Source organism: Phocoena sinus, chromosome 15 (genome assembly GCF_008692025.1).
Source record: "Phocoena sinus isolate mPhoSin1 chromosome 15, mPhoSin1.pri, whole genome shotgun sequence".
Classification (NCBI taxonomy): domain Eukaryota; kingdom Metazoa; phylum Chordata; class Mammalia; order Artiodactyla; family Phocoenidae; genus Phocoena; species Phocoena sinus.
Window position 1 is genome coordinate 82555246 of NC_045777.1, and position 27182 is coordinate 82582427.

Genomic DNA, 27182 nt, shown 5'->3' on the forward strand with positions numbered 1-27182 from the left:
GGGCACCCATGAGGTAACAGTCCCCACGTGCACGCAACACCCCCGAGACTATTCCCCGAAGCCCCGACCCGGCTCACACCACCCCCGACCCAGCCACTCTTGCATTCTTACTGAACACCCACTATGTACTGTGTGAGGCCCTGGAGATTCGTTTGTCAACTTCACAGAGACAGTGCCCCCGCCCGGTGAGGCTGGAGTGTCAGAGGGAAGGACGAGACCAACATCAACACATAACACACACACACGCTCATCGTGATGACGCAGCCCAGGGAATGGGCAGGCAACAGAGGATACAAGGGCGCCTGCTTCAGTTCAGCGTGGGTGTCAGGAACGTGGCATGTGTGAGAACCCGGGAGGCCAGGGAGGCTGGAGACTAACGAGCGGGGGCAGAGGGGCAGCACAGGGCTGGAGAGGGGCCAGCGAGACGGTATCCTGGAGGTGGGGTCTTGTGCTGGGTACAAAGGCAAGGAGCGACACAGTCTGCTTTACTCTATCAGAACAAGTTTGCAACAGTAAGAACTGTGGCGGGCAGGAGAGAAGGTGGGTGAACACTAAGGACACCATTCCTGTCATCTTCGTGAGCCAGAGAGGGGAGGGAGAAAAGCGAGTGGCCTTGAACTGGTAACACCTGGCGATGGACCAGACACACAGGACGAAGGAGGCAGGACAGCAGGTTCCTAGCTGCGCCCTTCAGCCTGCCCTGTCCTCTACATGGTCCAATGTCTTTTTCGTCTTTGTCACTTCCTACCCCAGGGCTTGGCACCTAATAGCAATCGGTAGTCTCGTGAAAGAATGAAGAATAAATCAGGGAACTCTGCCCACTGTGTTGCCATTTGTGAAGTTCCAGATACTGCTATTTACAGCACTAAGAAAACGTACACTCAGCACCAAAGGAAACACGCCAACAAGCTCTCACTGAAACCCAGGGCCACGATTCCCTTCTTTTCCCTCAAAGAGAATTTCACAACCTTGTCTCATTAGACAAAGTGGTCTGGTAACCTATTTGCACAGCATCGGTAACCTGCTTCGGAAAACCTAGGTGGCCTGATGCAGTATGTTTGTTGGTGATTAATCCAAAGAATGAAGCCAGAAGTTTGACTACAATCCCGTGAACAACATCAGAGACCATCTGAACTGCTGTCCACTGAAACAGCCTGACCGTTCACGCAGAGCCTCATCTCCAGCACCCTGGCCTCTTGCACTAAGGGGTCAGAGCCCACAGCGTTGTCAGGCTGGTCTGGCCTGGCTGCTCTACCCTTCCTGCTTTAAGCCTTTTCCCTTCCTACTAGAGATTAAAGCGGTCTTGTGGTAGAGATGTCTAATCTGTCTTTGCGTGTGTGGACACCCGGCCCCAGGCCCCCCACACGGACCATGAGCTGGGTCCGTCCTACCTCAATGCACTGCTTGATCCAGAAGTGGCTCCCCATGGCCTCCCAGTTCTGGGAGCAGGTCACGTAGAGCAGGCGCTCGTAGACGCGACGCTTCATAGAGTTGTCGAAAACCTCGAAAAACTTGGCCCTGATGAGTGGCTGGGCGCAGCGCAGCCCAGAGAGAAAGGCAGGCTCAAGTTTCGCAGTCAGCTCGCTGCCAGAAAGCGTCTCATCCCTGAAATCCAAGGAACGACACCGAGATAGCAGAGCTACGCAGGACGGGGGACCCTCAGGCCGTAAGCAAACGAGCAGTGAACAAGTGGACACCAGCTTTCCGAAAAGCCTCCATGAAGGCCAAGAGTGTGTTCCAAATCGTCCTGGGCTGATGCAGCATTTGAGCAAAAAGGCTCATTAATGATGCCAAAGTATGTTATGTGATTTAAATGAACATTTAAAATTTAGATATAATGAGAGGATTAAAAAGTCACATTACTGGCTAGTCAGAGGGCAGGCCGGGGACTGACACGAGCAACATTTGATTAATTGCTGTGATTACCTGTAGACGTAGTTAACAAGGTCTAAAAACTGTGCATTTAGTTCGAGGTCTTCTGGAAAACGCTTTTCGATGTAGGTCATCATTTTCACAAGCAAAATGGACTTCTCCCGGAGTGTAGGTGTCTGTACAAATTTGTTTTTTTAAAAGAAAAGGTCAATTATTTCTGTTTGAAAAAAGACATGCTCCCAAGTATTTCAGCCATATGCTCTACCAATTTTTAAGCTCTTACGATCTTGTCAGGTAAAATAAGACAAGGCTGTTTCTAAATGGTTCTTCGGATGCTTAAGATCAAGATAGGTGCCAACATAAAAGCAACTAAACTAAAAAACAAATCAGAAGTTTGAAAGCATCTTACTAAATCAAATAATAATCCCCCATCATTATTATTTTTGGCTTAACTTCACCACCATAGAAGACTAACAAGTAAGGTTCATTTAACATTTTAACAGAAGTAAAACCTTATAAGATAAGTGACCAGTTATTCCAAATTTCTGTTTAAAATCTGTTAAGCACAGTGAGAAAAATCCACCGTAAGGGAAGATTCGGTGAACGCAAACACTGGAGAAAAAAATGTTTTGTTTGAGAACTTGCAGAAGAGCTTAGAATGCGACACCTGAATTCCCTTTTACACACACAGGAAGATCACCTGGCCAGAGCACAGCCCCTCTTCGCAGCTCACCTGATTGGCTGCCATCGGGGAATTATTTTTAACCCATTCTTCCACAATTTTAACCACGGCCCGGAGCATTTTGGCATCGGGGGATTTCTCAATGAGGGAGGTCAGGATGGCCTGGATGAAGTTCTTCCTCATCTCCATGCTCATCACAGCTAGGCGTGTCTTCACCAGCTCCAGACTCAGCATCACCAGCTCACTGGTTCCTGCTCAAGCGGAGAAAGAGCCCAACGATCTCTACCAACTCGCCTGAGCAGGCAACCAACCACCCGCACTGCAAGGCACTCTGGATTCTGCCCATTTCCTCCCCAAAGTATCTTCTGCAACTAGAGCTCTGGGATTTGAAGTGCCTCATGGCTTTCTGACTACCCCGCCTTGCCAGGGGGGCCCTATAAGAGCCTCCTCACAGGGGAAGGGATGATGGAGCTGGTGGGACCACTGCAGGAAACCCCGCATACAGCCAAGCCCTGAAGTCACATGCATGGCACTGGTGCTCCGAGGGGCAACTGGCAGAGTGACAACCGCAGCTCCCTGCCGCACACCAACATTCATCGCCGATTCCTGAAGCTCACAGCTCAGATCTGGAACCAGTGACTTAATTCTTCTTCAGAAATAATAGTTCTGATAATAGCAATCTCTGTTTTATAGCAAAATTGTTAGATAACTCTCATCTAGTGATGAATGTTGCTCAAATTTCTTCATTCTGACATTCACAATCTTTAAAAGCAGTTCATTTTAAAAGTGACTCTTTTTATGGTTGTAAATGAAATGCTCAGAACCTCTTTGTGAAGAGCAAACGATACTGAACTGCATAAAAACAACAGACATTCGTGTTCGCTTTAGAATCTAATCACAGCCGGCACGTTTAGGTGTTGAAGCCTCAGGGAAGAACACGGGGCCGAGCCTGTCACCTGAGGTTGCTTCCGTGCTGCCCGAGGCGGCCTGCGGGCTCAGGTGCTCTCGGACCATCTTCTGCAGGGAGCGCATGAAGACCGAGATCAGCCTGTCGATGTAGCTCGGGTTGTTGCTGCAGGCAGACTTGAGGATCATCAGGGTCCCTGAAAGGTAGAGAGTGACAGGTGTTTTTTGAGAAAGGTCTTAAAAAAATTGAGTAATTCACAAAAACGTACAACTCAAAACATTAAAAAAATGTGCTAGACAAAAATGTGCCATTTCTGACAAAAGTACAGGTTAATCCCAAATGTCAACATTACAGGTGACCCTTAAACCACACAGGTCTGAACTGCATGAGCCCATTACGCATAGCTTTTTTTCACTAGACTACAGTGCCACACAATCCGGGGTCAGCTGAATCTGTGTACAAGGGGCTGCAGACACGAAGGAACCATGTAAAATATACAGAGAGCCGACTGTAACTCATAAGAAGATTTTCGCCTGCAAGGGGTCAGCGCCCCTCGGCCCCAGAAGGAAAAGCTCATCCAGTGCACAGCTGGACCACGCTGGGAAAACCACGATGGACACACGCTCACCAAAGAGCTGGGAGGGGTTGGCGCTGGTGGCCTTCTCGTAGTTGGTGAGTCCCTCATAGATGACTTTGCCCACCGCCGCGTAGAGGCACTCCAGCTCCTCGTACTTGGAGGCCACACTCGAAGTGCCTGAAACAGTAGTGGGAACCTGGGCTCTGGGGTCCGGCTCGCGGGCCCGGCCAGGCTCTGGGACGCTAACTCTCCTCAGGCTAGCATTGAGCTTGGCTGTCTGGGACCTGCAGTGACTGACACAGGCACCTCTCACCGCAGGACGCGTGGTTCCCAGTTTACAGAGCTCAGTAACCACCTTTCATGCCACCAAGCCTCGCCTGAATACCCTAAATACACTTACATATGAGAAGCCAAGATTCTATCTTGTAAGCTGTTCAACAACTGACAACATATTTTAACCTAGCTTCCTTTAAATACCATATGGAAATGGTATGTTCAGCTGATGAAGAAAACTGTATTTCCAAGGCAGACACAAAACTGCTAATGCAGACTGCTACCATGAAGTTTTTATGTCAACTTTTTTTTTTTTTTTTTTTTGCGGTACGCGGGCCTCTCACTGTTGTGGCCTCTCCCGCCGCGGAGCACAGGCTCCGGACGCGCAGGCTCAGCGGCCATGGCTCACGGGCCCATCCACTCCGCGGCATGTGGGATCCTCCCGGACCGGGACACGAACCCGCGTCCCCTGCATCAGCAGGCAGACTCTCAGCCACTGCGCCACCAGGGAAGCCCTCAACTTCTTTTAAAGAAAGTTTAAAGGTACAAAGAAAAGCAGAATAATAAAATGCTCACTATAGTAACAGGAGGAAGAGCATTCTCAGCTAACAAGCTCTGCGCCCACCCACCCACTTGGAAAGAAAGAAAGGTGCCAACAGCAAAGGTCACATACTTGGCTCCGTTGGGAAAATACTCATGAGGCGTGAAAGAAGGCTGTGGACGGCTCGTAACACTTTGGTGTTTCCGCACGTCATGCAGGCTGCGATTCCACGCTGCAGGGGTTTGAAGCTGCTCAGGATGGCTGGGGACTGCAGCACTGTCAGCAAGAAGCTCAGCACTTCCAATCCTGTGCATATGTTTCCATAGTTCACTTGACTGGGCTGCTCCTGGAACGGAGAACACAGGCCACACACAGATGAGATAAACAGTACAGCGAATTACAAACAGAAACCAAGCGAAATTAAAACTTCACGTGTCAATAAGTACTTGGAAATGAAATAAACAACCACTGAAGAATAAACACATTAGATATATAAATGACCACCATATTTTATTAACACAGTAGGATTTCATAATCTTCCTTTTAATAAGTTTGCTTTAAATATTTAGTCAAACTTCCCTTAAGCTCATGAAAGATATTAATATTCAATATTTAGTACTAAAATTTTGAAAATCACTAAAATCTGGTTTAAAAAGGCAACTATTGCAATGAATTTTGCTTTTTTCTCATGTTTTTAGTTAAAATACATATATCCTTCCAAAAGGAAGTATCTTTGAAACTGTGTATCATGAAATCAACCGAAGAGATTGTCAGCATTAAAAAAGAAAGAAAGAAAAAAAACCCAAAAGAATAAAATAGAAAATAGAGTACAAGTTTTACAGTAAGGATTTAAGTTTGGCCTCACAACACGTGTCTGTGGCTGACGCACACACATGCCCTGCAGGTACACCGTGTGTGTGCACTGCTGTGAGGCAGATCATGGGGAAAGGCAGGAAGTCAGTGTGAGCAGACCCATCGCCCTCAGAAAACGTCAGCCTGTGAAGGGGCTGAGCTTGATTCAACGGTGACTACATTTGATAGGAAAATAATTTGACCTTTCAAAGAGAAAAAGAGGAAAGAAATCTGCAAATAAGTTAAGCAGCAAGCATGTGCTGCAGACTCAGGGGGCCTATTACTGTTTCCATAACACAGGTTAACCTGTGTAACCTTTCAAAAAACTTGAGCAATGATGCTAATCTTTGCAGCACAAAACAACAAATGCTTACAGTAGGTATGATCATCCTGAGACCAAAAGCTTTCAAATTTCACCACAGAACTAGATAAACTGAACTGTATCCTGGTAATGAAATGGATAAGGCAAGAGAACAGCTTCTGCAACCTCCAGAAAATTACAGAATCGTGGTTTTTACAGAAACAAAAACAACCAAAAAATCCAACAAATAATCAGCCATCTGGGGCTATCTCTAATTACCTGACTATACAGTGCTATGTCCATCATTCAATCTATTTTAAAAATTCAACTTAAATTAAAGGTGGTTGCATAAGTCAACTAAAAATGTTTATTCCATGCCAGCAGGTAGGTGGGTTTAAGAAATTAATCTGTGAGAGGCAAGAGAACTATTCTGTTTTCAAAACTCCCAACTCTCCCTGGGGTGGAGGTGAGAGCTGAAGATTTAGAGCCATTTTCAGCGAATGAAACTCCCTCCTCATCAGCCAGTGGCCAGGGGAAGAGGCGAAAGGGGCCATGACCAGCCGCGGGCAAGGAGATTGGGGTTGGTGGCCCGCCCGTGCCTGGGCCCTCGCACCTACCACGCTCATTAGCAGCTTGTCGAACCACTGGAGTTTGAGCTCCGACTTGGACCACATGTCTGGTCGCAAGGCTGTCTTCAGGAGAGTGACACACCGGCGGGACAGCACCTCCCCAGGAGACCCCGCAGTGCTGGTGTTGTCGTTAACCTGGAAGTTCACTCACGTTCAAGCCCGAGTTTCCCAGCACACGTGTTCACAGGCCTCTCGCCAGCTGCTGCCCCGCGCCCTCCCACCCCAGCGCTCCACCTCCTCTCCTCTCTGACTCAACCTTGCTTCAACCCAGCTGTCTCTGCTCCCCCTGGGGACACTCCCTCCTCCCTCACAGTGGGTCAGTGGTGATCTGCACTCATTTGTGCGATTAATCCATCAGCTGGGCCTCCCAGGCCGTGCCCAGCACGCTGCAGCACACAGGAAAGGACCGGTTGAAGCGTTTAGAAGACTGTTTTCAGTACTTGGAGATCCTCAATAGTGTTGCAAGATATACTATTTTTTAATAATTATAAAAACTACTTTGTAAGGGAAATTTCAGTTACAAGCTTTTTTGAAATATAAAAATGAAGTTTCAGGAATTGATTCCCAACAACTCCATGAAAATATATTACTGATTTGAATGATAAATGCAAGTTATAAAGCAGCTGAATTACTAATGTTGTCCATAACTTATGTAGATTGGGTCATCATTGACACAGATAACTCGAAAGTCAAGTGATCTGCCCAAGATCACTGAACTGCCATGTTTCCCCAACACCAAGATGCTATTATAAGCTATACCATTACTTCATCACCACTAAAAAAAGAAATGTTTTTTTAAATCGTATTATAAAACACAGGCAGATTTCAGATATTAGCAAGCCACAAAATAAACGGAATTTGGAATGAAAGGGGCAAAACTAGCTCTCAGACCCTGGTTTGTCTATTTCTTTTTTGACCAAACCATCACAGACAATCAAACTCACTGGAGCCTATCAAGCAGCCTTTGTTCGGAAGGATCCCTAACCTGAGACACGCAGATACCACACCTGACAGGCCACGCGGATGAGGAAGTTCACCACGGTGTCCGTGTGCTGCTTATCAATGGGCTTGGCAAGGAGGGAGTCCGCACCCGGCAGAGACTGGCTCCGCCCAAACACCTGGAGACAGCGGGAAGAGAGTTCTCAACAGCGCAGCCCACTAACTGCATGCGGCCCTCCTCCCCGGGGCAGACCCCATCCTGGATGTCAGGGACACCACTGGTGGGCATGGTCTCTGCAGAAGAAGGACAAGCAAAGTAGCCGTGGAGAAAGTATGGGGTCACGTGCGTGAGACTGAAAGGGCCCAAGGTCCAGGAAGCCAGCAATGTGGGACATCGTGGGGTTTCTAGCTGTGGGCGCAGCCTTTCCCAGCTGTCCTGCTGGCGTGGCGCTGGGCACTCGGCCCACATTCAAAGTTTGTTGGATAAATGAACCCGTAAAAGGCGGCGCTCGCAGCCTGTGCATGTGCTCTTACTGCGCTGATGGCTCCCGTCGCCGTCCTGAAGCGCTTCACTTCCTGTGCAGAGTCCACCGACAGGCCTCTTTTAATGGAAGATGAGACAGAGTTGACTCCTTCTCCACTTGTATTTGGGTCCATGTCTGCATCCGGCTTAAAGAAACACACACACACTTGACCTTCCTGACTGTTCTCCAGGGAGAGGCATAAAGAACAGTCAGGGGAGACTCGAGGGGCTGACGCCCTACCTGCTGGTCCTTGATCCTCTGCAGCTCCCACTTGATGACGACTTCGGACAGGTCCACGGCCAGCCGCCTCTGCTCGATGGTGACGCTGGGCGTGAAGCCCAGCCTCTGCATGGCGCTGACCATGTGCTGTACCAGGTGGTGCCGCACCGGGTAGTACACCTGCGGGCGCGGGCCAGGTCACGCCAGGGACACTGCGTGCCGCCCCGCACGCACGCCCACGTAACCCACCTCGGCCCCAACACACACAGCCCAACCTCCTGCCCAAGAACTCTGAACCGTAACTTTAGCAAAGAAATTCTCATCACCTTTTGTATGTGTGTTTGCCACTCCCCCTCCCCCCTACTGAGTCCCAACATAAGAGCGTGTTTCAGCCTTTTAGGACCATCTTTAAAAAACGCTGAACACCGAATTATCTTTAGGTAGGCAAGTCAGGTCACGTGTGTTAAGCTTCAGACTTGATGTCATACAAATTAGCCATGCCAAGAGGCAAATTCCCAACTCTAAAAGAGCTGGCTGTAGAAGAATTAGCTTTTAACTCAATCCCTTCTCCTTTACCCAAACATCTACAGGAAATATCTACATATAAATAAATCCAACAAAGGGGGTGATCTGGTTATAGAGAAGGAGGTGCCAGCAACACCTTCAAGCCAAGTTACCAAAATCTAGAGTTAATGACAACTACCTCCCACCTTAGAGTAACAACTCATCTGTATTCGTGGACAACTGAGTACAGCTGACCCTTGAACAACACAGGGGTCAGTGGTGCCCACCCCTGACAGAGTCACAAACACAAGCATAAACTTTACAGTTGGCCCTCTCCATCCGTAGTCCCACATCTACGGATTCAACCAAGCGCAGAGCATGTAATACCGTAGTACGTTTATTGAAAAATATCTGCATGTAAGTAGACCCACACAGTTCAAACCCTTGTTGTTCGAAGGTCAACTGTACTTACAAGAAAAATGCCATCTTAGCAAAAAGCTTATACCAGGGACACATTCTCTAAACTACAGCAATTTCCATGTTGATAAGGCCATACACATACCCATACTAACCAATGGATCAGAATTACCTTTACTGAAAGATGTACGACCACCTTATTATTGCAGAAAACGAAGACAGGTGAAACTTCAGAGCAAATGCCCGACAGGGTATTTGCTCTGAAGCAATCGCCATCAATCTGCAGTATTTCCTACACACCTTGAAGTGCTGCGCTATCAAATGCAAAATGTGAACCAGCTGGGGGACAGTGTGCCCCTCCTCCACGATGATCTTCCTCGTCCAGTGCGTCAGCATCTGGTGCCCGTCCTCCATTCGGGCAGGCACCGCTGGAGTCAAAATAGCCATCGCCTGCCTGACAATTGCTCGGGCTTCCATTGCATGGGCCTTGAGAAGACTGTGAAAGACCTAAGACAGGACAGAAGTACTGATAGAATGAAGGTTTTAAAAAACAATATAAAAACAATCACTTAGAACTAAGGCATGATATTTCTGCAAAACAATTTAAAGAAATTCCTTAGGGCTCTCTTATTAGGAAAAACCGCAGTAGTTACGTTCTCTTTTCATTCGGTTTTGATGAATATGCTTGCTCTAACATTTTCTGAGCACCTACTATGTGCCCGTGCTGAACTAGGGTGGAGCATACAAAGACGAGCAGGACCCAGCTCCTCTGGCGTAAGCAGTGGGAAGTCGGTTGAGGGATACAGATCATTTTACTCCAGCCCCAGGGTAGAAAGTGGAGTGAAAGGGGCCACTCTCAGAGACAGTGCTGAATTAGTTCAAGTGAAGGTCGGATGGAAGTGAGGTCATGGGAACACAGACCAGCCGACTGGCACTGTGGGTGGAGGGGACAGGACGGGGGCTGGAAACAACAGAACTTGCTGAGCCTGCACGCCTGGGAGAATGACAGGGTGTCACAGATGCCCCTGGGGTCTCTGGTCCAGAGAAGTTCCCAAGAGGGAGTGGTCAGAGGAAACAATCAAGAGTGACTCACAGCACAGGACGAGAGCCAGCGCTTACCAGGTGCTTAATGGGACAGACAGGCTGAGTGCTCAAGTGCATGATTACATTTAACTCTCACACAGGGACAGTGACGAACTCAGGAGTGGAAGAAACAAAACTCAAACTCAGCCTGCCTGACATCAAAGCCTAACCCACTGAGCAACGCAAGGAACAAGTGCTTCAGGTCATCAACCCGAAGAGGGGTTAGGAGACAAGGGTTCAAGAGCGCCTACTGTCTGTCTTTAGCTAAGGCGTGGGCCGGGGCCCTCGACTGACACATTTTCACGCAACGGGTAGAGAAGCATGAGGAGAACAAGGCAGACACTGTCTTATTTCAAAAGCAAGGCTGCAGAGGAAGGAGCGGGCAGAGCAGGAACAGGGAGGAAGGGTGAGAATGAATCGTCGTGGACGTTTCACAGTCACAAAAAGACGGCAGAGAGGAGCATTTTTTTTTTTTTTTTTTGCGGTACGCGGGCCTCTCACTGTTGTGGCCTCTCCCGTTGCGGAGCACAGGCTCCGGACGCGCAGGCTCAGCGGCCATGGCTCACGGGCCCAGCCGCTCCGCGGCATGTGGGGGTCTTCCCGGACCGGGGCACGAACCCGCATCCCCTGCATCGGCAGGCGGACTCTCAACCACTGCGCCACCAGGGAAGCCCAGAGAGGAGCATTTTTAAATGTACTGGGAAGGACAATAAATAGGGAAGCAGGCTGTGGAAGCAGCATGTGCGCGTGGTGTCGGGTGGACGGGAGGGAGCCCGCTGAGTACCTGCAGGACTATCTTCTTGTGTATCGCGAACTTGGCGATGATGTGGGCCAGCAGCAAGTGCCCGCTGTACTTGCAGGCGGGGTCCACGCAGGCCTTGGAGAGCAGGCAGGGCCACGCGAAGGTCATGAGGCGGCGCAGCTTGCTGTTGCGGTTCTTGTTGTTGTCGTGGACATGGTGGGGTGCGTGCTCCACCAGCAGCGTGGCAAACTGCAGCAGGTAGATGCGCAGCGAGTCCAGCATGTCCGCCTGCTTCTCCGGGTCCAGGACCTGCGAGAGCACGAGCACAGGATGCACTTCTGGTCTGCTACCTCCGAAGGGTCACTCGACAAGTCTAAGCCTTGAAACACACAAACTCTCTCTCTCTCTCTCTCTCCACACAAAATATTAAGCTCTACCGTGATGGACTCAATGACGTCACATCAATTTTCCTTTATTACATACAGATGACAAACGCGATACATTTATTTTAATGCTGAAAAAAGGGGCAGGCTTAGAAGTCAGAATGCAGTGGGCAAAGGGGCTTGAGGTAGAAAAGGAATACTAGCTCTTCAATGTAAGGTGATTCAGGACTGAGTTTCTTAATTTCCAAGTAATTGAGAATTTTTTTCTAGTCAACCATTAATTACCTTGTCCTTATTTTTTAGTATTATCAGAAAATGTTACCTACCAAAAAATCTGTTTTTTAAAAAATTGTTATGCTTTCCTATGCAATCAAGTATCTGACAGATTTTTACATGTGTTTCATGAATATAAGAAGAAAATGCGCACTCTGAGGAACATGTTACACGTCCCTAGTGAATCAAGCGTACTGACTGCACCATCCAGTAAGTACCCTAACCTTCTGCCTCTCAGAGGACCTGCCAGAATAAAGTCTTCCACAATAACTGTGTTTTCACCAGGGCCCCCTCTCCCCTGGATGTGCTGCCTCACGGCGGCCCCTCCCAGGGCACCAGCCTGCCCCGCACCATTTATCCCCATCGACGCTTGAGATCCCAGCTCCTCACTTGTGCCGAGTCGGCAGCGTCTGGCCCCAAGGACACAGCCTAGAGAAGGCAGTACACGGGAGGGGCCGAGTCCGGGTCACCATCTCCCCACAGCTGCCCAGAACAAGGCAAATATCAGTATGTGGACCAAAGATAATTCCTTGGGCTCAGCTCTCACTTCCACAGGAGGGTGGGCGTGGGGTCAAAACTGCAGGAAGGAGGGCCATCCTAAGGGACAAAGACTACAGGAGGCCCAGCGACCTGTCCATGTGAACAGCACTCCCTCTGCCTGGACCCCAGGACGGAGCAGTGAGGAAACCACTGTGTCCTCTCCGAGGGTGGTGACTTACCGGTGGCACGCTACAGGCGGGAATGCCCACGGCTCACAGTGCTCCACCACCAACCGTGCACAAACACTCAGTGCAACAACCCCAAGGCACACTCGGCATCTGCCGGTTAAGTTCAATAGCCTAATGGCAGATGACAGCCGAGGCACCATGGGAAACACAGCACAGGCATTCCTCAAGCAGACACTTGATTCCAAAAGCCTCACTAGTGCAAACTGGAAACACTACTGTAAAAGTGCTGAGATCCAAGCTAACTTCAAACACCCTAGTGCCACAACGACGTTCATGAACTTGGCAGCAAAGGGGTACAGCGGCAACTGGATCCAGTCTAATATTCTCACTGGCTTCTAGGGGATTCTTTTGCAAAGCTAAAGATGTAAACAGATCTTGAAAACTCTACTGACCAGCAATAGAGGTTTCTACAAAACAAATATGACATCTGAATTTTTCACTGAGATATATTGTTTCTCACTGGAATCTATCAATGTGGAAAAGAAATTCATTCCAAATGGAGGCTGCCTTAATAAATTCACTAGTAAGAATTATAATGTTCTGCTATAAATTAACGCAATCATGAAAAATAAAAGCCTTAGGGAAATAAGCTTATTTCCTTGAACCTGTCACATCTCCCAAGTTACTTTTCAGGCCAATGCATGGTTAGTGATGTCACCTTGGTTATAAACACACTGGTGATGCTCTCCGGGTTATCGCCTTCTGGATTGGGAGGTCCTAAGAGCTGCTCTCCTTCCCCCTTCTCAAAGCTGTATAAGAAAGCAGGATTCAAGATATGCTGCAGAACCTACAAAAAAATTTTACAATGAAGGAGAAGGAAAACAAAGCCACGCTCTCTATCTCTTTCACTAGGTGGCAGGACCACCAGCTTGGCTATGCCACACCATCAAGTGAGACTTCAATCAAGGGAGCAGCTAATAATCCTGTCTTTTATTACAATGGCAACTGTAAAGGCAGGTTTAAAAACTTGAGGGAAAGAGACAGTGGCCTGGTTCACTCTTCTCACCTCAAACAAGCTGTTTTATAAAACCAAGGGAACTAACAAACTACTCGTCAACACTGGTTCACGGGCGGACCTGCCTTAGGTTTCCCAACAATGAAATTTTCCTCATAAACGGCCCAGACGAGGAAAGGCACAGCAGAACACGAGTAGTGCCCTTGGCTCCCTAGAAAACGAGCTCAAACGCGTGGCCTCTCCCGCAGTAACAGGGGGACCCACCTTGGCTTTCAGTTCATCTCCGAAGTTGGGGTCGTTGAAGTCCACAAAGCGAAAAAACAGGGCACGTTTTTGAGCAATGCTGTAATTTTTGGGAATCTCCTCCTCCGTATACTCTTTTAAGAACGTCATGTTGCAGAGGAAACGACCAGTGAAGGCCCGGAGCAGCTGGAACAGCAATTCTATGTCTCCGTAATTCCTTCTGAAGGGTCAAAATAAGAAGGCAGGTTAAATTATGGCAAATTTCATAACTATGTTTGATGTCCGACTTGCTTTTGAGCAGCTCAAAGTTACAGCCCGTCCTCTACAACAAACGCGATGACACACATGCAGTGAGCCAGCTATGCAGAGCTCAGGGAGGAGCAGCTCAGGGAGGAGGCTTATCGGGGAGAGCAGGCCACTTGGTGCAGAGCGCCCAGGCGCACCCACTTGCAGTAATTCAGCAGACAGTAGGCCAGCAGCTTGGGCTCCTTCCAGTTGGTGGCAGCCATGTTCTCCTTCCGATGTCTTTCTTGGAAGGTTTCGCTGACCCACACACGTCTCAGCTGGCTCACCAGAGAGTGCTGATTGGCCAGCCAGGAGTCATCGTTTTTAACTATAATACTAATGATCTGTCAAAGAAGAGACAACGAGGATGCTGACAGGGTTCTCCCTGAGTCTTGACTAAACGTCTAAGACGTCGGGTGCCTGAGAGAGAGCCGTGCTACCTTGATGGCCTGGAACTGCAGGTCCAGGCGCAGGGTGCTGGTACTGGGTGAGCCAGGGCGCACGGCAGTCTGGGTGCCGCCGGGCAGCAGCAGCGTGATGAACCGGTTGGGGTTAGCCGCCAGCACGTCTCGAAGAGGTCTGGCATCTTTGTGCTTTAAAAAACTCTGAAAACAAAGCAAAATAAACAGCTGTTTTAAGTTAATCAAAACGCACAAAATGTAGAAATGATATAAACTCTTAAGGTTCTTCCTAAATCTCTCAAGGCAGGCAAAAAAAAAATAAAATCACTGTAAGCACCCTCTTTAAAAAGTGCTTTTTAGACAATAATCACACCCTGAGTTTCATAATCCTAGCAGCTCATTCGTTCGTTACCACCACCAAAATCCTACAGAGAGGGATTCCTGGACTTGAGCTTTTCACATACACAACAATGTTTCTAATACTCAAATACATTAGAGAAAAATAAAGCCAGGACACTGAACAGCGATATATAAATTCCAGACTGTCGAGCATGGTGGCAGGGACCCCGACCCCAGCCCCGGGCTCCCACCATGAACATCCTGCTCCACTGGGGGTCGTTCAGCGTGGCTTCCATCATGAACAGCTCCACCGTCTGCGAGGGATGGCGGGTCAAGAACTTGATCAGAGGCTCTCTGAACGGACTGCCGGCCTAGAAAACATGTGGTGAAAACTGGACCTTCTGGGGGTTTGAGGCTTTTCTGTTCTAGCAACCTCACACGGTTCCAATGTGCATTTCTCCCCCTTGTAACTGGAGTGCACCCACCGTAATCAAATATTAACACCCAGTATCTTTATACTGTTAGATTAACCCATCTAAAATATGACAGTGAAAACATTACAAGCAACAGATGGAGGAAGAATTAGAATTAGCCCGTGTATGACCATTACCTCGATCAACATAGCACGTTCTGTTTTCATTACGACCTCTAACAAAGGCTTGACCAGAGTTTGAGGTGCAGCTGGGATCAGATGAAAAAGGTTTATGATTGCCGAACAAATTTTCATTTCCTAATGAAGAAGACCAGAAATTATAAAATAGGCCAATTAACTTTGCCAGCGAGAGATACCAACATCACTACAGACCCTGCTAGGCTCTAGCTACATTTGCAAGGTTAGCCAACAGAAGCAGAGTTAACATGTATCAATAGAAAGCCACAACTCACCAATCTCAGATTACAGCTGTGGCCTAAGGAAACTACCTGCCCTTGGCCTTCAGATTTCATCTGTCAGTGGAGGGGAGAGGGAGGTGACTGTGCACCTCGGTGATGGTGCTGCTGTCTTTGCTTTCACGCACACTGACAAGTGTTGGAAGTGACCTTTCGGGCTGCCGAGGTGAGCCCAGCAGGGGCGGGGGGTCATGCCCGTGGCCATGAGCATTAGGATTCCCTCACGTTGCCATGACATCACGGGGTCTTCCCAATGCACTAAGTTCTGAGGGCACAGACTTCTTTTACCCTCAAAACTTAGCACAAAGTCCTCAAAAAAAATACTTGAAGTATTTACCCTGGAAATTAATTATCAGCGTAAATAAATGACTGACTGTGGTTCTAAAAATTTATCAAGCAGGCCTGAAAATAAAGCTGACAAACTGCTTTACGGAATCATATGCAAAACGTGGGATGCCAAGAATTTTGCATTTTTTAACGTGCTAACAGCTCAGCAGCCAATTACTGAGTGTCATTCTGACTTTCCATTCACAGTGTCAGTTCCCACGGTTTTGTGTCTGCCATTCAGGCCACAGGGAAGGGAAGACTCCCTGATGTCCCATCCTGGGTGGCGGGTAATAGGATACCCGTGACTCTAAAACAGTAAAATGGGGATGATAAACGCCAGTCAGGACAGACCACGTCCCGGCAGCACTGGAGATACTTCTCAAAATGTCTCTTTAAGCCAAAAGGCAAAACAGTGCGACGGGTAAGAAATGAGAAAAATCAGCTCAGCGTTGCTCCCATGCCTCCCTCTAGAGTTCTCTTCTACAGTGTTTCCAAGTTTTCAGGCAGATTAAGTTCTATCCTGAAATTAGAATAACCTTCTAACAATGGTACTTTCATCTTAAGGGTTTTCGTTTTCAAAGCACTGTCATGAAATCACTTCTGGCCTTCACGTCACCACCGGAAGGCAGGAATGACAGGTATTACCATCCCCATTTTACAGAAGAGGGAAAGCTCAGGGCTAGGCTGTTCAAAGTCAGTGTCGTGACCACCACAGTGTGGTATGCGTGAGAGACATACACAGGGGCCTGGGTGCAGGGGGAGCAAGGAGGTTTCAGTTTGAGGCAGCTGGTCAGTCAGAGGAAATAGAACTCCTCCCTATTTCTAGCAGGTCTAATGTATTCTTTGTGGCATTTCCTCTCAAGAGGTTGTTAGATGCATGAGTTCATACAAACATTATGAGAGCAAAACCCGGCTGGATCAGAAATATTGAGATATTGCAATTCTAGCACGTAGAAAACCAAAGAACTTAGAATCTTGCTTAAAGACGTCCTAATAGAAAACATGCGTGGCACCCGGACAGTTCACGGCAATGGTACTAATACAACTCCGCCACAGACAGACAGTACAGCTCACTGCACTCAAAGGCACGACACACTCTGTCCACCACAGAACCACAAGTCACAGCAAAACCAAGTACAACAACGACCCCTCCTGCACTTCCACTGAGATTCTCACCTCTACCCCTTCCACGGCAGGCTGAACCAAAACAAAAATTACAGCATGAAAAAAGGCAACGGAAAGGTAAAAAGAAAAGAAAAGAAAAGAAAAGAAAATATAAACTGTTCTTCACATTGCAAGTCATAAACTGACTTTTAATAGGTTGTTCTCACCTCAAACTGACAGAATGGAGACAAGGAACATCTCCCGCACTCTGAAATGCTTTCCTGAGGATGGGGAGGAAAATCATCTTTTTTTCTATTTATGTTATTTACACAGAACTTCCCATATACTCAATACACAGTAAGGATTATTGGGGTAAACAAGACAGTAAAGACACAATTATCAGAAAGCACATAATAATTAACAAATGCTCAACAGCAAAAAATACACCTTCCACCCTTCAGATGTCAAAACGGCCCTTCTGATGGTGTCACATGGAGTGTATTCTTCCCTGAATCAAATTTTTAAAAAAGGAGTTTTGGAATTCTTGTCTAAGAGGAGAAACTGTAAGACCCTGCTGTATGCAAATACATTAAAAAAAAACTGTTTTGTTTACAGTGAATAATTCAAGATTATACGTGAAGTGCTGATATTTAAAAAAACCTCTTTCCCAGCTGGAGTTGGAAGAGGACCGGGGGTTTAATCCCCATCAATTAGGCATGTTTGAGGCCAGAAGAACCCAGAGGCCGTGATGCCACTCACTGGATACTTAGGCTATCCTGAGAAGGGGGTGTGTGTGTCTGTACACATAGTGTAACAGGTGGTCATGAGTTTTCCCCTGTAAGTTCAATGCCAAACAGGTAAACCTTCCTAAACGTGATGACAATGCAAAACTCTGATCATCAGGGGTACCCGATGTTATGGGGAGCTTTTATTTATTTTTATTCAACTTTTAACATGTCATTGGTTATAGTTTCTCAACTGGGCAATGTTATTTGGGGATCTGACCAAATAAACTACTTTCCAAGACCCATTCCTAATCTGTGGAGCATTCATAAAAACTATCAGAGCTCAAGGGCAGAAAGGAGGCTTGGCCCTGAGCTGAGGTCATGAAGCTGTGGCCACACTGCCTTGGACCTCAAACACCATAGCCCCTGAGCTGAGAGCCGCGGCCTTCCTCAGCAGTGGGATGTTCCCAGGCTCTCGGGGTCATGCTCATATGTTGATCGACAGGCTTCAGCAGGAAGGGGCTCAGGGACCTCCCAGTGCCCACGGCCCCACCCCTTATGCAACTGACCCCCCATCCCACATGAGCTGCAGTAAAAGTTTATCTTTTTGATCGAATGGAAGTCATTCATCTACCCACTAGGGTTTAAATGTTTATTCTAGAATTGGCTATATGTTTCAGAGAATTAACAGCTAACTGTAAAAACAAATAATAAATTTAGAGCAAAAATACCTAACAGATGAGAGATGGGGAGGGAAAGTACAGAGGCACTTGCACCTACGCCCAGGAGCTTAGGCTTTTAAAATACACTCTGCTGTCCCCCATGAAGATTTCCTGATTTTTTCCCTATATATATATAAAATAACAAACCTTCAGAGAGGTCATGGATGGTTTAACACTCCTAAAAAAAGTTTAAGATCCTGTTTTAGTTTTGCTTGTTGGCTGTTTAGAAGCAACAGGAAACAAGACTCACATAAACAAAACACCTTGACATAGAATGGTCAAGACAAAGCATAATAAAGCCAAAATAAATAAATAAAATACAAGATGCGATGAAACACAGCATCCAACAAATAGGCACAGGAGGACAAAAAGCCACATTAATTATGCCTCTGAAGAGCTCGAGGAATCCCCTCATTAGGTACTGCTGTACAATTTCACTGGGCGTAACAGGAGCTTGTGGAAAACACAATCCCACTGAGAGGACAGTCATCAAGTTTAAAAATATCTTAGAAGAATATTAACATATACAAATAAGATTAAAAACAGCAAGAACCATTCATTTTTAAGAGACAAAGTCTTTAGTGACCAACATCGGATACTGAAAAAGATTTAACTAAAGCGGTTTTCCCTCAAAACCGTAAAAAAATGTGTTTTGAAGTGCTGGCCATTTGGACTTTCAGCAAACAACTGGGGTGGGGGATTTGGACCTAGAAAACATACATGGCAATATTTATGCGATGCTTTATTACATCCTCCTTAATGCTTTTATGAAGTCCTAAAACCTTTACTTGGTTTATGAGGCAATGATGACGGAAAGCAATGGAAAACAGCAGCTGAGGACTGTAGCCTGTGCAAACAAGAGCTGCCAGAACAGTCTAGAAAGTACACTTTACTCACTTTCAAGAAAAACTAATAAAACTGAAATACATTTCAAGCTTCCCAGAATTCTCAACAAAAACATCATGTTAAAGTGAACAAAAGGGCGATTTTAAAGAAACATAAAAAGGAATGTTGAACAATTAAGAGAAATAAAAGCAAAATGTAATGCTAACAAAATATGTTTAACAATTTACATGGACCATAGTCACATAAAACTAGATTTCTGACCGGAATTTTAATTAAAAGCACCGCTCCGACATTAGCATTGGTAACGGCAGTGCACAGTGGGGCTGCCCTCCCAGAAACACACAAGTCACTCACGTTTCCGTCGCTCCTCTGGCCCCCTTTGTGGGTGAGGACCACCACCTCCATCCACTTTCGCAGATGTTGCTGTGAAAAAATACATCCTTAGCCATTTTTTCTTGACAACAGGAGCATCTCAACTTCAAAATGCAGTTCTTAGGTGAAAACTCATATGTAATCATTACTTTCCATGCTATTTAATGTGAGAATGGCAGTGATTCTATTACTGAAATAGCGCAGCCACCAAACCAGTGATGAGAGTAACTGGCATTTGTTTATGTTCTATAAATAGAAATTTACCCTGAATTTACCTGAATTTACCCTGATACAACAACAGAAAATGTCCTGCAACCCGGCCATTCCAATACCAGGACTTTTACTCCTGTTACTCTGTGCTGCAGCTGTTCCGGGAGTGCTGCCCTGAGCCAGCAACAAGCTAGCCATCGGGGCAGAGACGTGAACAAGCAGGCATCATCCCTGTCCCTGTGGCGCTCCAGTGACAGCGGGGGAACAAGGTAAAACACAGGTGCCTGCTGTGTAACAGAAGAGCAGGAACCAGCTACAGATGAGGGCCGAGGAGTCCGGGAGGGCCCTGCAGAGGCAGACAGGCCAGAAGCACAAGGAAGGGTACTCCAGGCAGAGAAAAGGAGGGAGGCCAGAAACGGAAAGGGTGGCCACTGTGGCCGAGGGTGAGTGGGCACAGGGGGAACCCCGGGGGACGGGCTGGTGAGATGAGCACGGACCCCACAGTGCATGCGGGTAGCAATTCCCTTCCATGCGGAATGAGGGCCCTCGTTCTGTGAAAAGACTGTGCTGCTGTAGGAGCAGAAGAGCGATCCCCAGGCCACAGCAACTCAGGCTGACCCAGCCTGTGGCAGCCAGGCTCCCGCCCTCAACGGGGTCCAGCAAAACCCAGCGACAAGCGCTCAGAGCCCACGCTAAACCACACAGGGGCATCCAAACAACAGCTTCATGATCCTACACTGTCCAAACCTGTTCTTCAAAACACTGCCCTGCAGGAAGTTAACAAGCTACTTTAAAAAGGACTCCTCAGTCACAAACAGGCTCGGGGACAGATGGTTCAAATACATCCACTTTTCTCTGAGCCTTTAGTGTCCACAGACCTTGTAAAACTTCAAGAGGGGAACACAGTTAAGTGGTGCTTCCCAAACTTACTTAGTTACTTACTGTTTTTCACAGAAACCCTATATCTTCTAAAGCCAGTGTTCCAAGGAACACACATTGAGAAACATTAAAATAATATACATTTCTTCAAAGAAACTAAATACACTCACAAGATTTTACCAGTAAAATTCCTTGAAGGATACCATCAGAATATATATTCATAAAACCTCTATTTTACTAGAATAGCTATTTATGCCAAAGATATGAGAGTAACAAAATTAAAGGTACAGAAAACGGCCAGATGCTTTCAGATTTCCCAAAGGAAAAAAATAACACTGATTGGTATATAAAGCTCACTTTTAGTTCAATAAGGAGATTTCCAAAACAACTAACCATATAAGAAACTTCAAGATCAAATGTCAAGCAGTTGAAATTATAAGAAAGGAAAATGTTCAGGGGTATCTTTACGAATGCCCACCCTAGACAGTAAGGTGTCCTATCTCTTAAACTTATGCTGAAGGCTTGAGCTGTTCACCCCAAAAGTGTATCAAATGAGGGAAAACAGAGGCTGATGACTGAGCCCAGTTCTGAAGAACACGGCTCAGTAAGGACGAACGTGGCAGACCACAGGGTCCATGCGCAAGGCCAGCACCACAAACGCAGAAGCACCACAGCACAGGACCTGGCTGGACTTGGGCGAGATGGCTGGACAAACAGAAGCCTCAGTTATTCTGTATCCAAGTACATCAGCACTCTCTGCTTTCAGAGGCATTCAACCACTCAGAACGTGGCTAGAATGTCAGAGAAGGAAAAAGAAAAATCCCCTCAACAAACCAGAAACAGAAAACCCATGTACTTTAAGGAAGAAGACTCTTGGCCTCAGTCAGAAACTACAGATGTGATACAGTCCTGTTCTTTTTTTCTTTTCTTTTTTTTTTTTTTTGGCCGTGCTGCACGTCTTGCAGGATCTTAGTTCCCCAACCAGGGATTGAATCCGCGCCCCCGGCAGTGAAAGTTCAGAGTCCTAACCACTGGACCACCAGGGAATTCCCTGTTTACTCCGTTCTAAAAAAATCTGGAGAACAATGTTTACTGAATGAATTCCCAGCTCACAGATCTAACGGGTTAGACTGGAGTGAAAAAAAAAAAAAACAACACACAAAAAGAAAGTTGTTTCAGGCAGGCATGCAAAAGCAGCAAGAAATGACAGCCTACAGAGGGTAGAGAGAGACCCGTTTTAAAAGGAGACAAACATAAAAACACTAGGAGATTAGAACACATGCACAGATCTCATACATGAAAGAACCAAAGGTCATAAGATGAGGTAAGATGTGTGTATTTGATGTGCTCTGACTGGGAAGTGATATAATTTCATTTACTTTAACCATGATTATGAATGTTTGTATGCATGTAAATTGATAGGTATGTATGTGTATTACACATGGAAGCTTAAAGGGAAAGAGCCTTTCAATTTGGAAAATTATACTCTACTACTAGGGCATCACTTAAAAGTTTTAGGACCAATCATAATACTATCAATTCCCACTTAGGTATTTGGGCCATTGTTCATTTCTTAGGCGTCTGTAGATACGAAGAAACCAGCATGTAAGGTTAAAAAGCTGCATAAAAAACACATGCATGTTTGCAGTAACGTACCATGAAATTAAGTTAATAAATTATTTACAAACGTTTATTTACAGAATGCAAAATAAAGTTAATACTTGAAACCCCCTTTCATCTGTTTACACCTTACGTTTAAACACTGTCAGATCTTTTCTTTGCATAATTATTTCCTTGATAACTGTAAAAACTCAAAGGACTTCTAATGCTCTTACAAGTTTTTCACTGCATCACTGTCTATAAAGGCCAAAGGCTGGGAAAAAGCTAGATGTTCACCAAGTGGGGAATGATTCAGTACATTCTGGCATGTTCCCATCATGAAATATCATGTAGCCATAAGACAGAATGAAGAAACGCTTTATGTACTGATATGAAACGATGGGATGGTAAATGGAAAAAGTAAGATGTATGTATGTATTACACTTCCCTTTGTGGGAACTAAGAGACATATGTCCCACTACAAATGGGAAACATCTCTAGAAGGACACACAGGAAACTTAACACTGGTGGTCCCCCAGAAGAGGAACTGGGTGGCTGGAGGATGGGGGTGGGAGGGAGGCTTTTCACAGACACCCTTTTACACCTTCTGAGTTATAAACCATGTAAATGCATTACTCATTTAAAAAAAAAATTTAATTTTTCAGGTTTATCATAGAATTTGTATGCATTTGGCTTACCATCATCTGATCACAAAATTTATCATTGAAGGAGTTTGGGAAGAGCCTGGTCACCGAGGTCAGACGATTCACGACGTTCAGTGTCAAGCTCCGATAATCCCCCAGCATCATCAACAAAGGTCTCATATGAGTATGGATTTGATCTACTTCTATGGTAGCACCTTCTAAAAACTATTTTAAAAAAAGGTTACAAAGGAAAACATATCAGAGTATACTTCATAACAGAATGGAACTCATATTCAACTCTAGCAGCAAGTTTTTGCTTTGCTTGGGAAAATGGAGTATGAAACCGTATATATTCCAGAAGTTTATGATGAAATGAGGAAGACTAGTCATTACTGTTTACTTTTTAAAGGGCTCAGGATGACTATGAAACAGATAGAGACACTATTACAATCTGGTATGTTATTAACCACAGGCCGACTCCCAGGATACAGACAAGGTCAACAGGAAGAACTCAATGCAGAACTCACACCCGCCCAGCCCTCGCTCACCTTTCTCATACAGGCTTCCCCGGCCTCCTGGAGCTCACTGTTGGTTGAATTAAGGGCTTTGAAGAGGGCAGCAATGATCTTCTCTCTGGACTGAGGAAGGTAATTGCAGGCAGCAAGCGCATCTTTAGGGAGAGAAATCAATATAATTTTCATCGTTAGCCTGAAAAACGTACCATTTCCTAGTATAAAGGCTCTTACTAACCAACAAATATATGAGTCACTAAACTTCTTTCCTAGTATCTGGCCTCTTGAAAGACAAAAGCATGCACGGCCTTCTACTCACAGGCTCACTATTATCTAAGAGTGAACACTATTATCTAAGAAGGCAACAGCCTGCCAGAAAGTCCATGATAAATCTTACTGCCCAGATAAGATGAAGAAGGGCTGAAGGACAGAAACAATGGGAAAACAAGGGCTGAAGGGGGTCCCCAATGCACCCATGCCCCCAAGACATCCTCACAGGTGAGAGCACGGCTGACCTGTGGGCGGACACATGCCGAATTAGCCGAGGGTAGAGCCTCAGACTCTGGTGATGAAGGAAATAGACACACACAGCCCAGCGTGTCTCCACTATTCAAGTCTAATCAGGTGGTCTCCTCCCAACTTGGGGGGTTAAAGGCTTTGAAAATGCAAATATCCTTAGGCAACACGACATGCCTCCAGCCTCTATGTTAAAGGTTAGTTAAGGGGTAACATTGTAGCAAGAGCAATGCCCATGCCGTCTGACAGGAACGCCTGAGAGGCACCCACCAGGAAGCGTGAGAAGCTCCCAACGCCCCACCCACCCCAACTCTGGCTAGCTTGTCTTGAGCCCTGTCCTCAAGCTCAAGTATTATGGTCTGCCTCTCAGCTCCTCTACCTCTAATTCAAGGAGGATTCTGGTAATATTTTATTAAGTGTATAAAAGTCAACAAGAGACAAAGTCAACTAAGCAACTTGTATTGGGTATTTATCAAAAAAGGGGGAAATGACTGTTTCTAAGCATGAGGGTGAGTACTGATCTAGTATACGTTCCTAAACTATGTACAATTCCTGTGCTAAACAATGATAACACATTCTTAATGAAAGCCTAGAGACAGCAGGAGTCTCAAATGCTTCTGAATCATTAAAAAATTTAAAAAGGTCTAAATACTCCAATTCAGATGAAAATGGCAAGATAGGAATGGTATGACAACTGTCTTAAACCAGTATATTAGAGAGATACATACTTTAGAGATATATATAGTTCCCATAAGACAGCTATAAAGAGCTTACTACAGAGTAAAATCCAGTTTATTAGGGTAAAAACAATTATTTAAATCCTAGCAATCTATATAATCCATTGACGTCTCACTATGTAGTTTGATAAATATACAAACATAATTTTTTTTTCCACCTTAAAAAGACCACAAAAAGTCAGAAAAATTAGACAACAAAAAAACGCCACTGTCTCCCTTCACTTTTTTTTTTTTTTTTGGCGGTACGTGGGCCTCTCACTGCCGTGGCCTCTCCCGTTGCGTGTGGAGCACAGGCTCCGGACGCGCAGGCTCAGCGGCCATGGCTCACAGGCCCAGCTGCTCCGTGGCATGTGGGATCCTCCCAGACCGGGGCACGAACCCGCGTCCCCTGCATCGGCAGGCGGACTCTCAACCACTGCCCCACCAGGGAAGCCCTCCCTTCACTTTTGTACCCGTAACTTGTCTCATATTTACATGAACTTACTTAAGGCTGCAATTCGTAAAGGTACGAGTGATGGAAGGCTTTTATAACAGGGCAGTTTTGTTAAAGCTGAATCTTCAGCCTCGCACAAATTCAAGAGCTGCAAAAGATAGAACTTAATTTAGCCTGCTCTCACTGTGAAGACACAATAACCTTGCAAGTAACAGAACACAGCGATGTGCCACACACAACATGATTAACAAACTAAACCCAAATCCCAAAGCATTTAAGTATCGAAATGTGCTTGAGCTTCCTTATTCTAAAGCAAAACTCAGTCAACCTCTGTGACACTTTCTGACCCACTCTGATACCGTAATGTTTTTTCTTTACACAGAGGATCACTTCATCTAAATGCAAATTCCAAGATGGCGGGTACAACTCCTCCTCGTTCAGAGCTGCTTCCCAATGCCTTGGGCCAGTGCCCAAGAAACATACATGTTATAATTCAAGAGTTTGAGCAGTAATCCTTTTTTTTTTTCTTTCTTTTCAAGTACAAAGTAGCATAAGCAGGAAGTATTTCGCTGGAAATACCGTAACGCATACACTCCAGTGGCTAGCCTTCCAGATACTTTAACAGACCAGTACACATTTATATATCTAATATCTAAAATATTATATATGGTGTTCTATTACTACTTTCCCCTTCTGTTGACATCCTGGAAAATCGTACCGTTTTTTCCCTTAAAGTTTCCTACCTAGTAAAATATTTAAAACAGTAGAGGAGGATGTATAGATAAAAGCATTTCAACCAACCACCCTATTCCACTCCCCAGAGGAAACCTTCAGTGACACTCTCCTCATATATAACATATTTGTATACACACACACATATATAGATCCCTCTATCTACATCTAGAGAGAGAGAGCATCAGAAACTAAATTCGAAAGCCAGACTTCCAAACGTGGCCACACCAGAATCACCTGGGAAGTTTTTAGGCAGTAGATTCCCAGGTCTGACCCCAAATCTACTGAACCTAAATCTTCGGGAAGAGGACTCAAGAGTTTCTATTTTCCGAAAGATCCTCACATGTTTTGATGCAGCTGGTATCCTGATGAACACTTTCAAAACCAGTTTAGATTCCTGAAATTTAAACACTCACTACCAGTTTCTGGTCTCCAGCTCCATGAGGAATTTTCCCCATAGGTTACAACACATCTGCCTCTGAAGCCCCCAAAGGAAGCTCCCCTCCCATTCTCCAGGGGCTCTCCTAGACCCTCCATCAAATCTTATGAGTGATGTTATACAAGGGATATAACAAGGTATAAATGATCTCAGCTAGAACACATGATCAATGACCTTATGTCCAAGCAAAAACATAGGACTTTAAGAATCAAGGGGTAAATTTTTCATAATCGGAAATTCAGACTTAGTGTGGATAAGGAGGAATTTGCTTCCTTACGACTTTTGCCTCAGTTCTCTGACAATGCCTCCAGAAGTATGATTCATGTCTCATAAAAATTTCAGATTAGGACTAATCAACAGCCCATTACAGAGTCTAAGAATTAATGCTTCTAATTTGACTGTATTTATAGTTTAATTTCTATTTATCACTGTCTAATTTCATCCCACACTGTAATATTTACGGTGACAAACACGTATAAAGTGCCACCCACCACCGCCTGTTACCTTGGGTCAAGGGGCAAGTCAAGTCCACTAAACAAGAGCCCAGCAGGACAGCGGCATGATTAGAAACCAGGCTCTAAAACAACCGTGGTGGTTCCACCCTAAGCTCTCCAGCTCACCTGCTCTGTAGTTTTAGGTGTCTAACAAACCCTAAGGCTCAGATTCTGCATCTTCAAAATGAGAATCATCAGTATCTGTCCTTCATGGGGTGCTGCCAGAACTAGGTAAGGGCACTCACGTGAAGTGAGTTCTCAACTGCAAACGGCACATTCAAGGGATTGATAAATTCAGTACACTGGACACCTACTGATACGAGAGTGATTAAGG

General features: G+C 45.8%; 1 protein-coding gene across 15 annotated transcripts in view; it reads right to left on the minus strand.

Annotated features, from left to right (window-relative positions):
- The window catches only part of TRRAP (transformation/transcription domain associated protein), a 111667-nt gene that overhangs the window by 43421 nt on the left and 41064 nt on the right, over positions 1 to 27182 (minus strand). For all 15 annotated transcript variants that reach the window (XR_004345764.1, XM_032605107.1, XM_032605112.1 and 12 more), the window contains 22 exons: positions 25235 to 25331; positions 23534 to 23655; positions 23040 to 23210; positions 19636 to 19704; positions 15280 to 15399; positions 14921 to 15040; positions 14370 to 14534; positions 14092 to 14273; positions 13666 to 13864; positions 13105 to 13233; positions 11105 to 11371; positions 9538 to 9744; positions 8338 to 8496; positions 8108 to 8242; positions 7642 to 7752; positions 6623 to 6769; positions 4985 to 5198; positions 4090 to 4215; positions 3511 to 3657; positions 2606 to 2805; positions 1927 to 2048; positions 1392 to 1605 (listed from right to left, as the gene is read on the minus strand). Coding sequence is in view for 14 of the 15 variants with exons in the window: in XM_032605107.1 (XP_032460998.1) it covers positions 1392 to 1605; positions 1927 to 2048; positions 2606 to 2805; positions 3511 to 3657; positions 4090 to 4215; positions 4985 to 5198; positions 6623 to 6769; positions 7642 to 7752; positions 8108 to 8242; positions 8338 to 8496; positions 9538 to 9744; positions 11105 to 11371; positions 13105 to 13233; positions 13666 to 13864; positions 14092 to 14273; positions 14370 to 14534; positions 14921 to 15040; positions 15280 to 15399; positions 19636 to 19704; positions 23040 to 23210; positions 23534 to 23655; positions 25235 to 25331 (3423 nt within the window). In the remaining variant the exon portion in view is untranslated. The remainder of the gene's footprint in view (positions 1 to 1391; positions 1606 to 1926; positions 2049 to 2605; positions 2806 to 3510; positions 3658 to 4089; positions 4216 to 4984; positions 5199 to 6622; positions 6770 to 7641; positions 7753 to 8107; positions 8243 to 8337; positions 8497 to 9537; positions 9745 to 11104; positions 11372 to 13104; positions 13234 to 13665; positions 13865 to 14091; positions 14274 to 14369; positions 14535 to 14920; positions 15041 to 15279; positions 15400 to 19635; positions 19705 to 23039; positions 23211 to 23533; positions 23656 to 25234; positions 25332 to 27182) is intronic.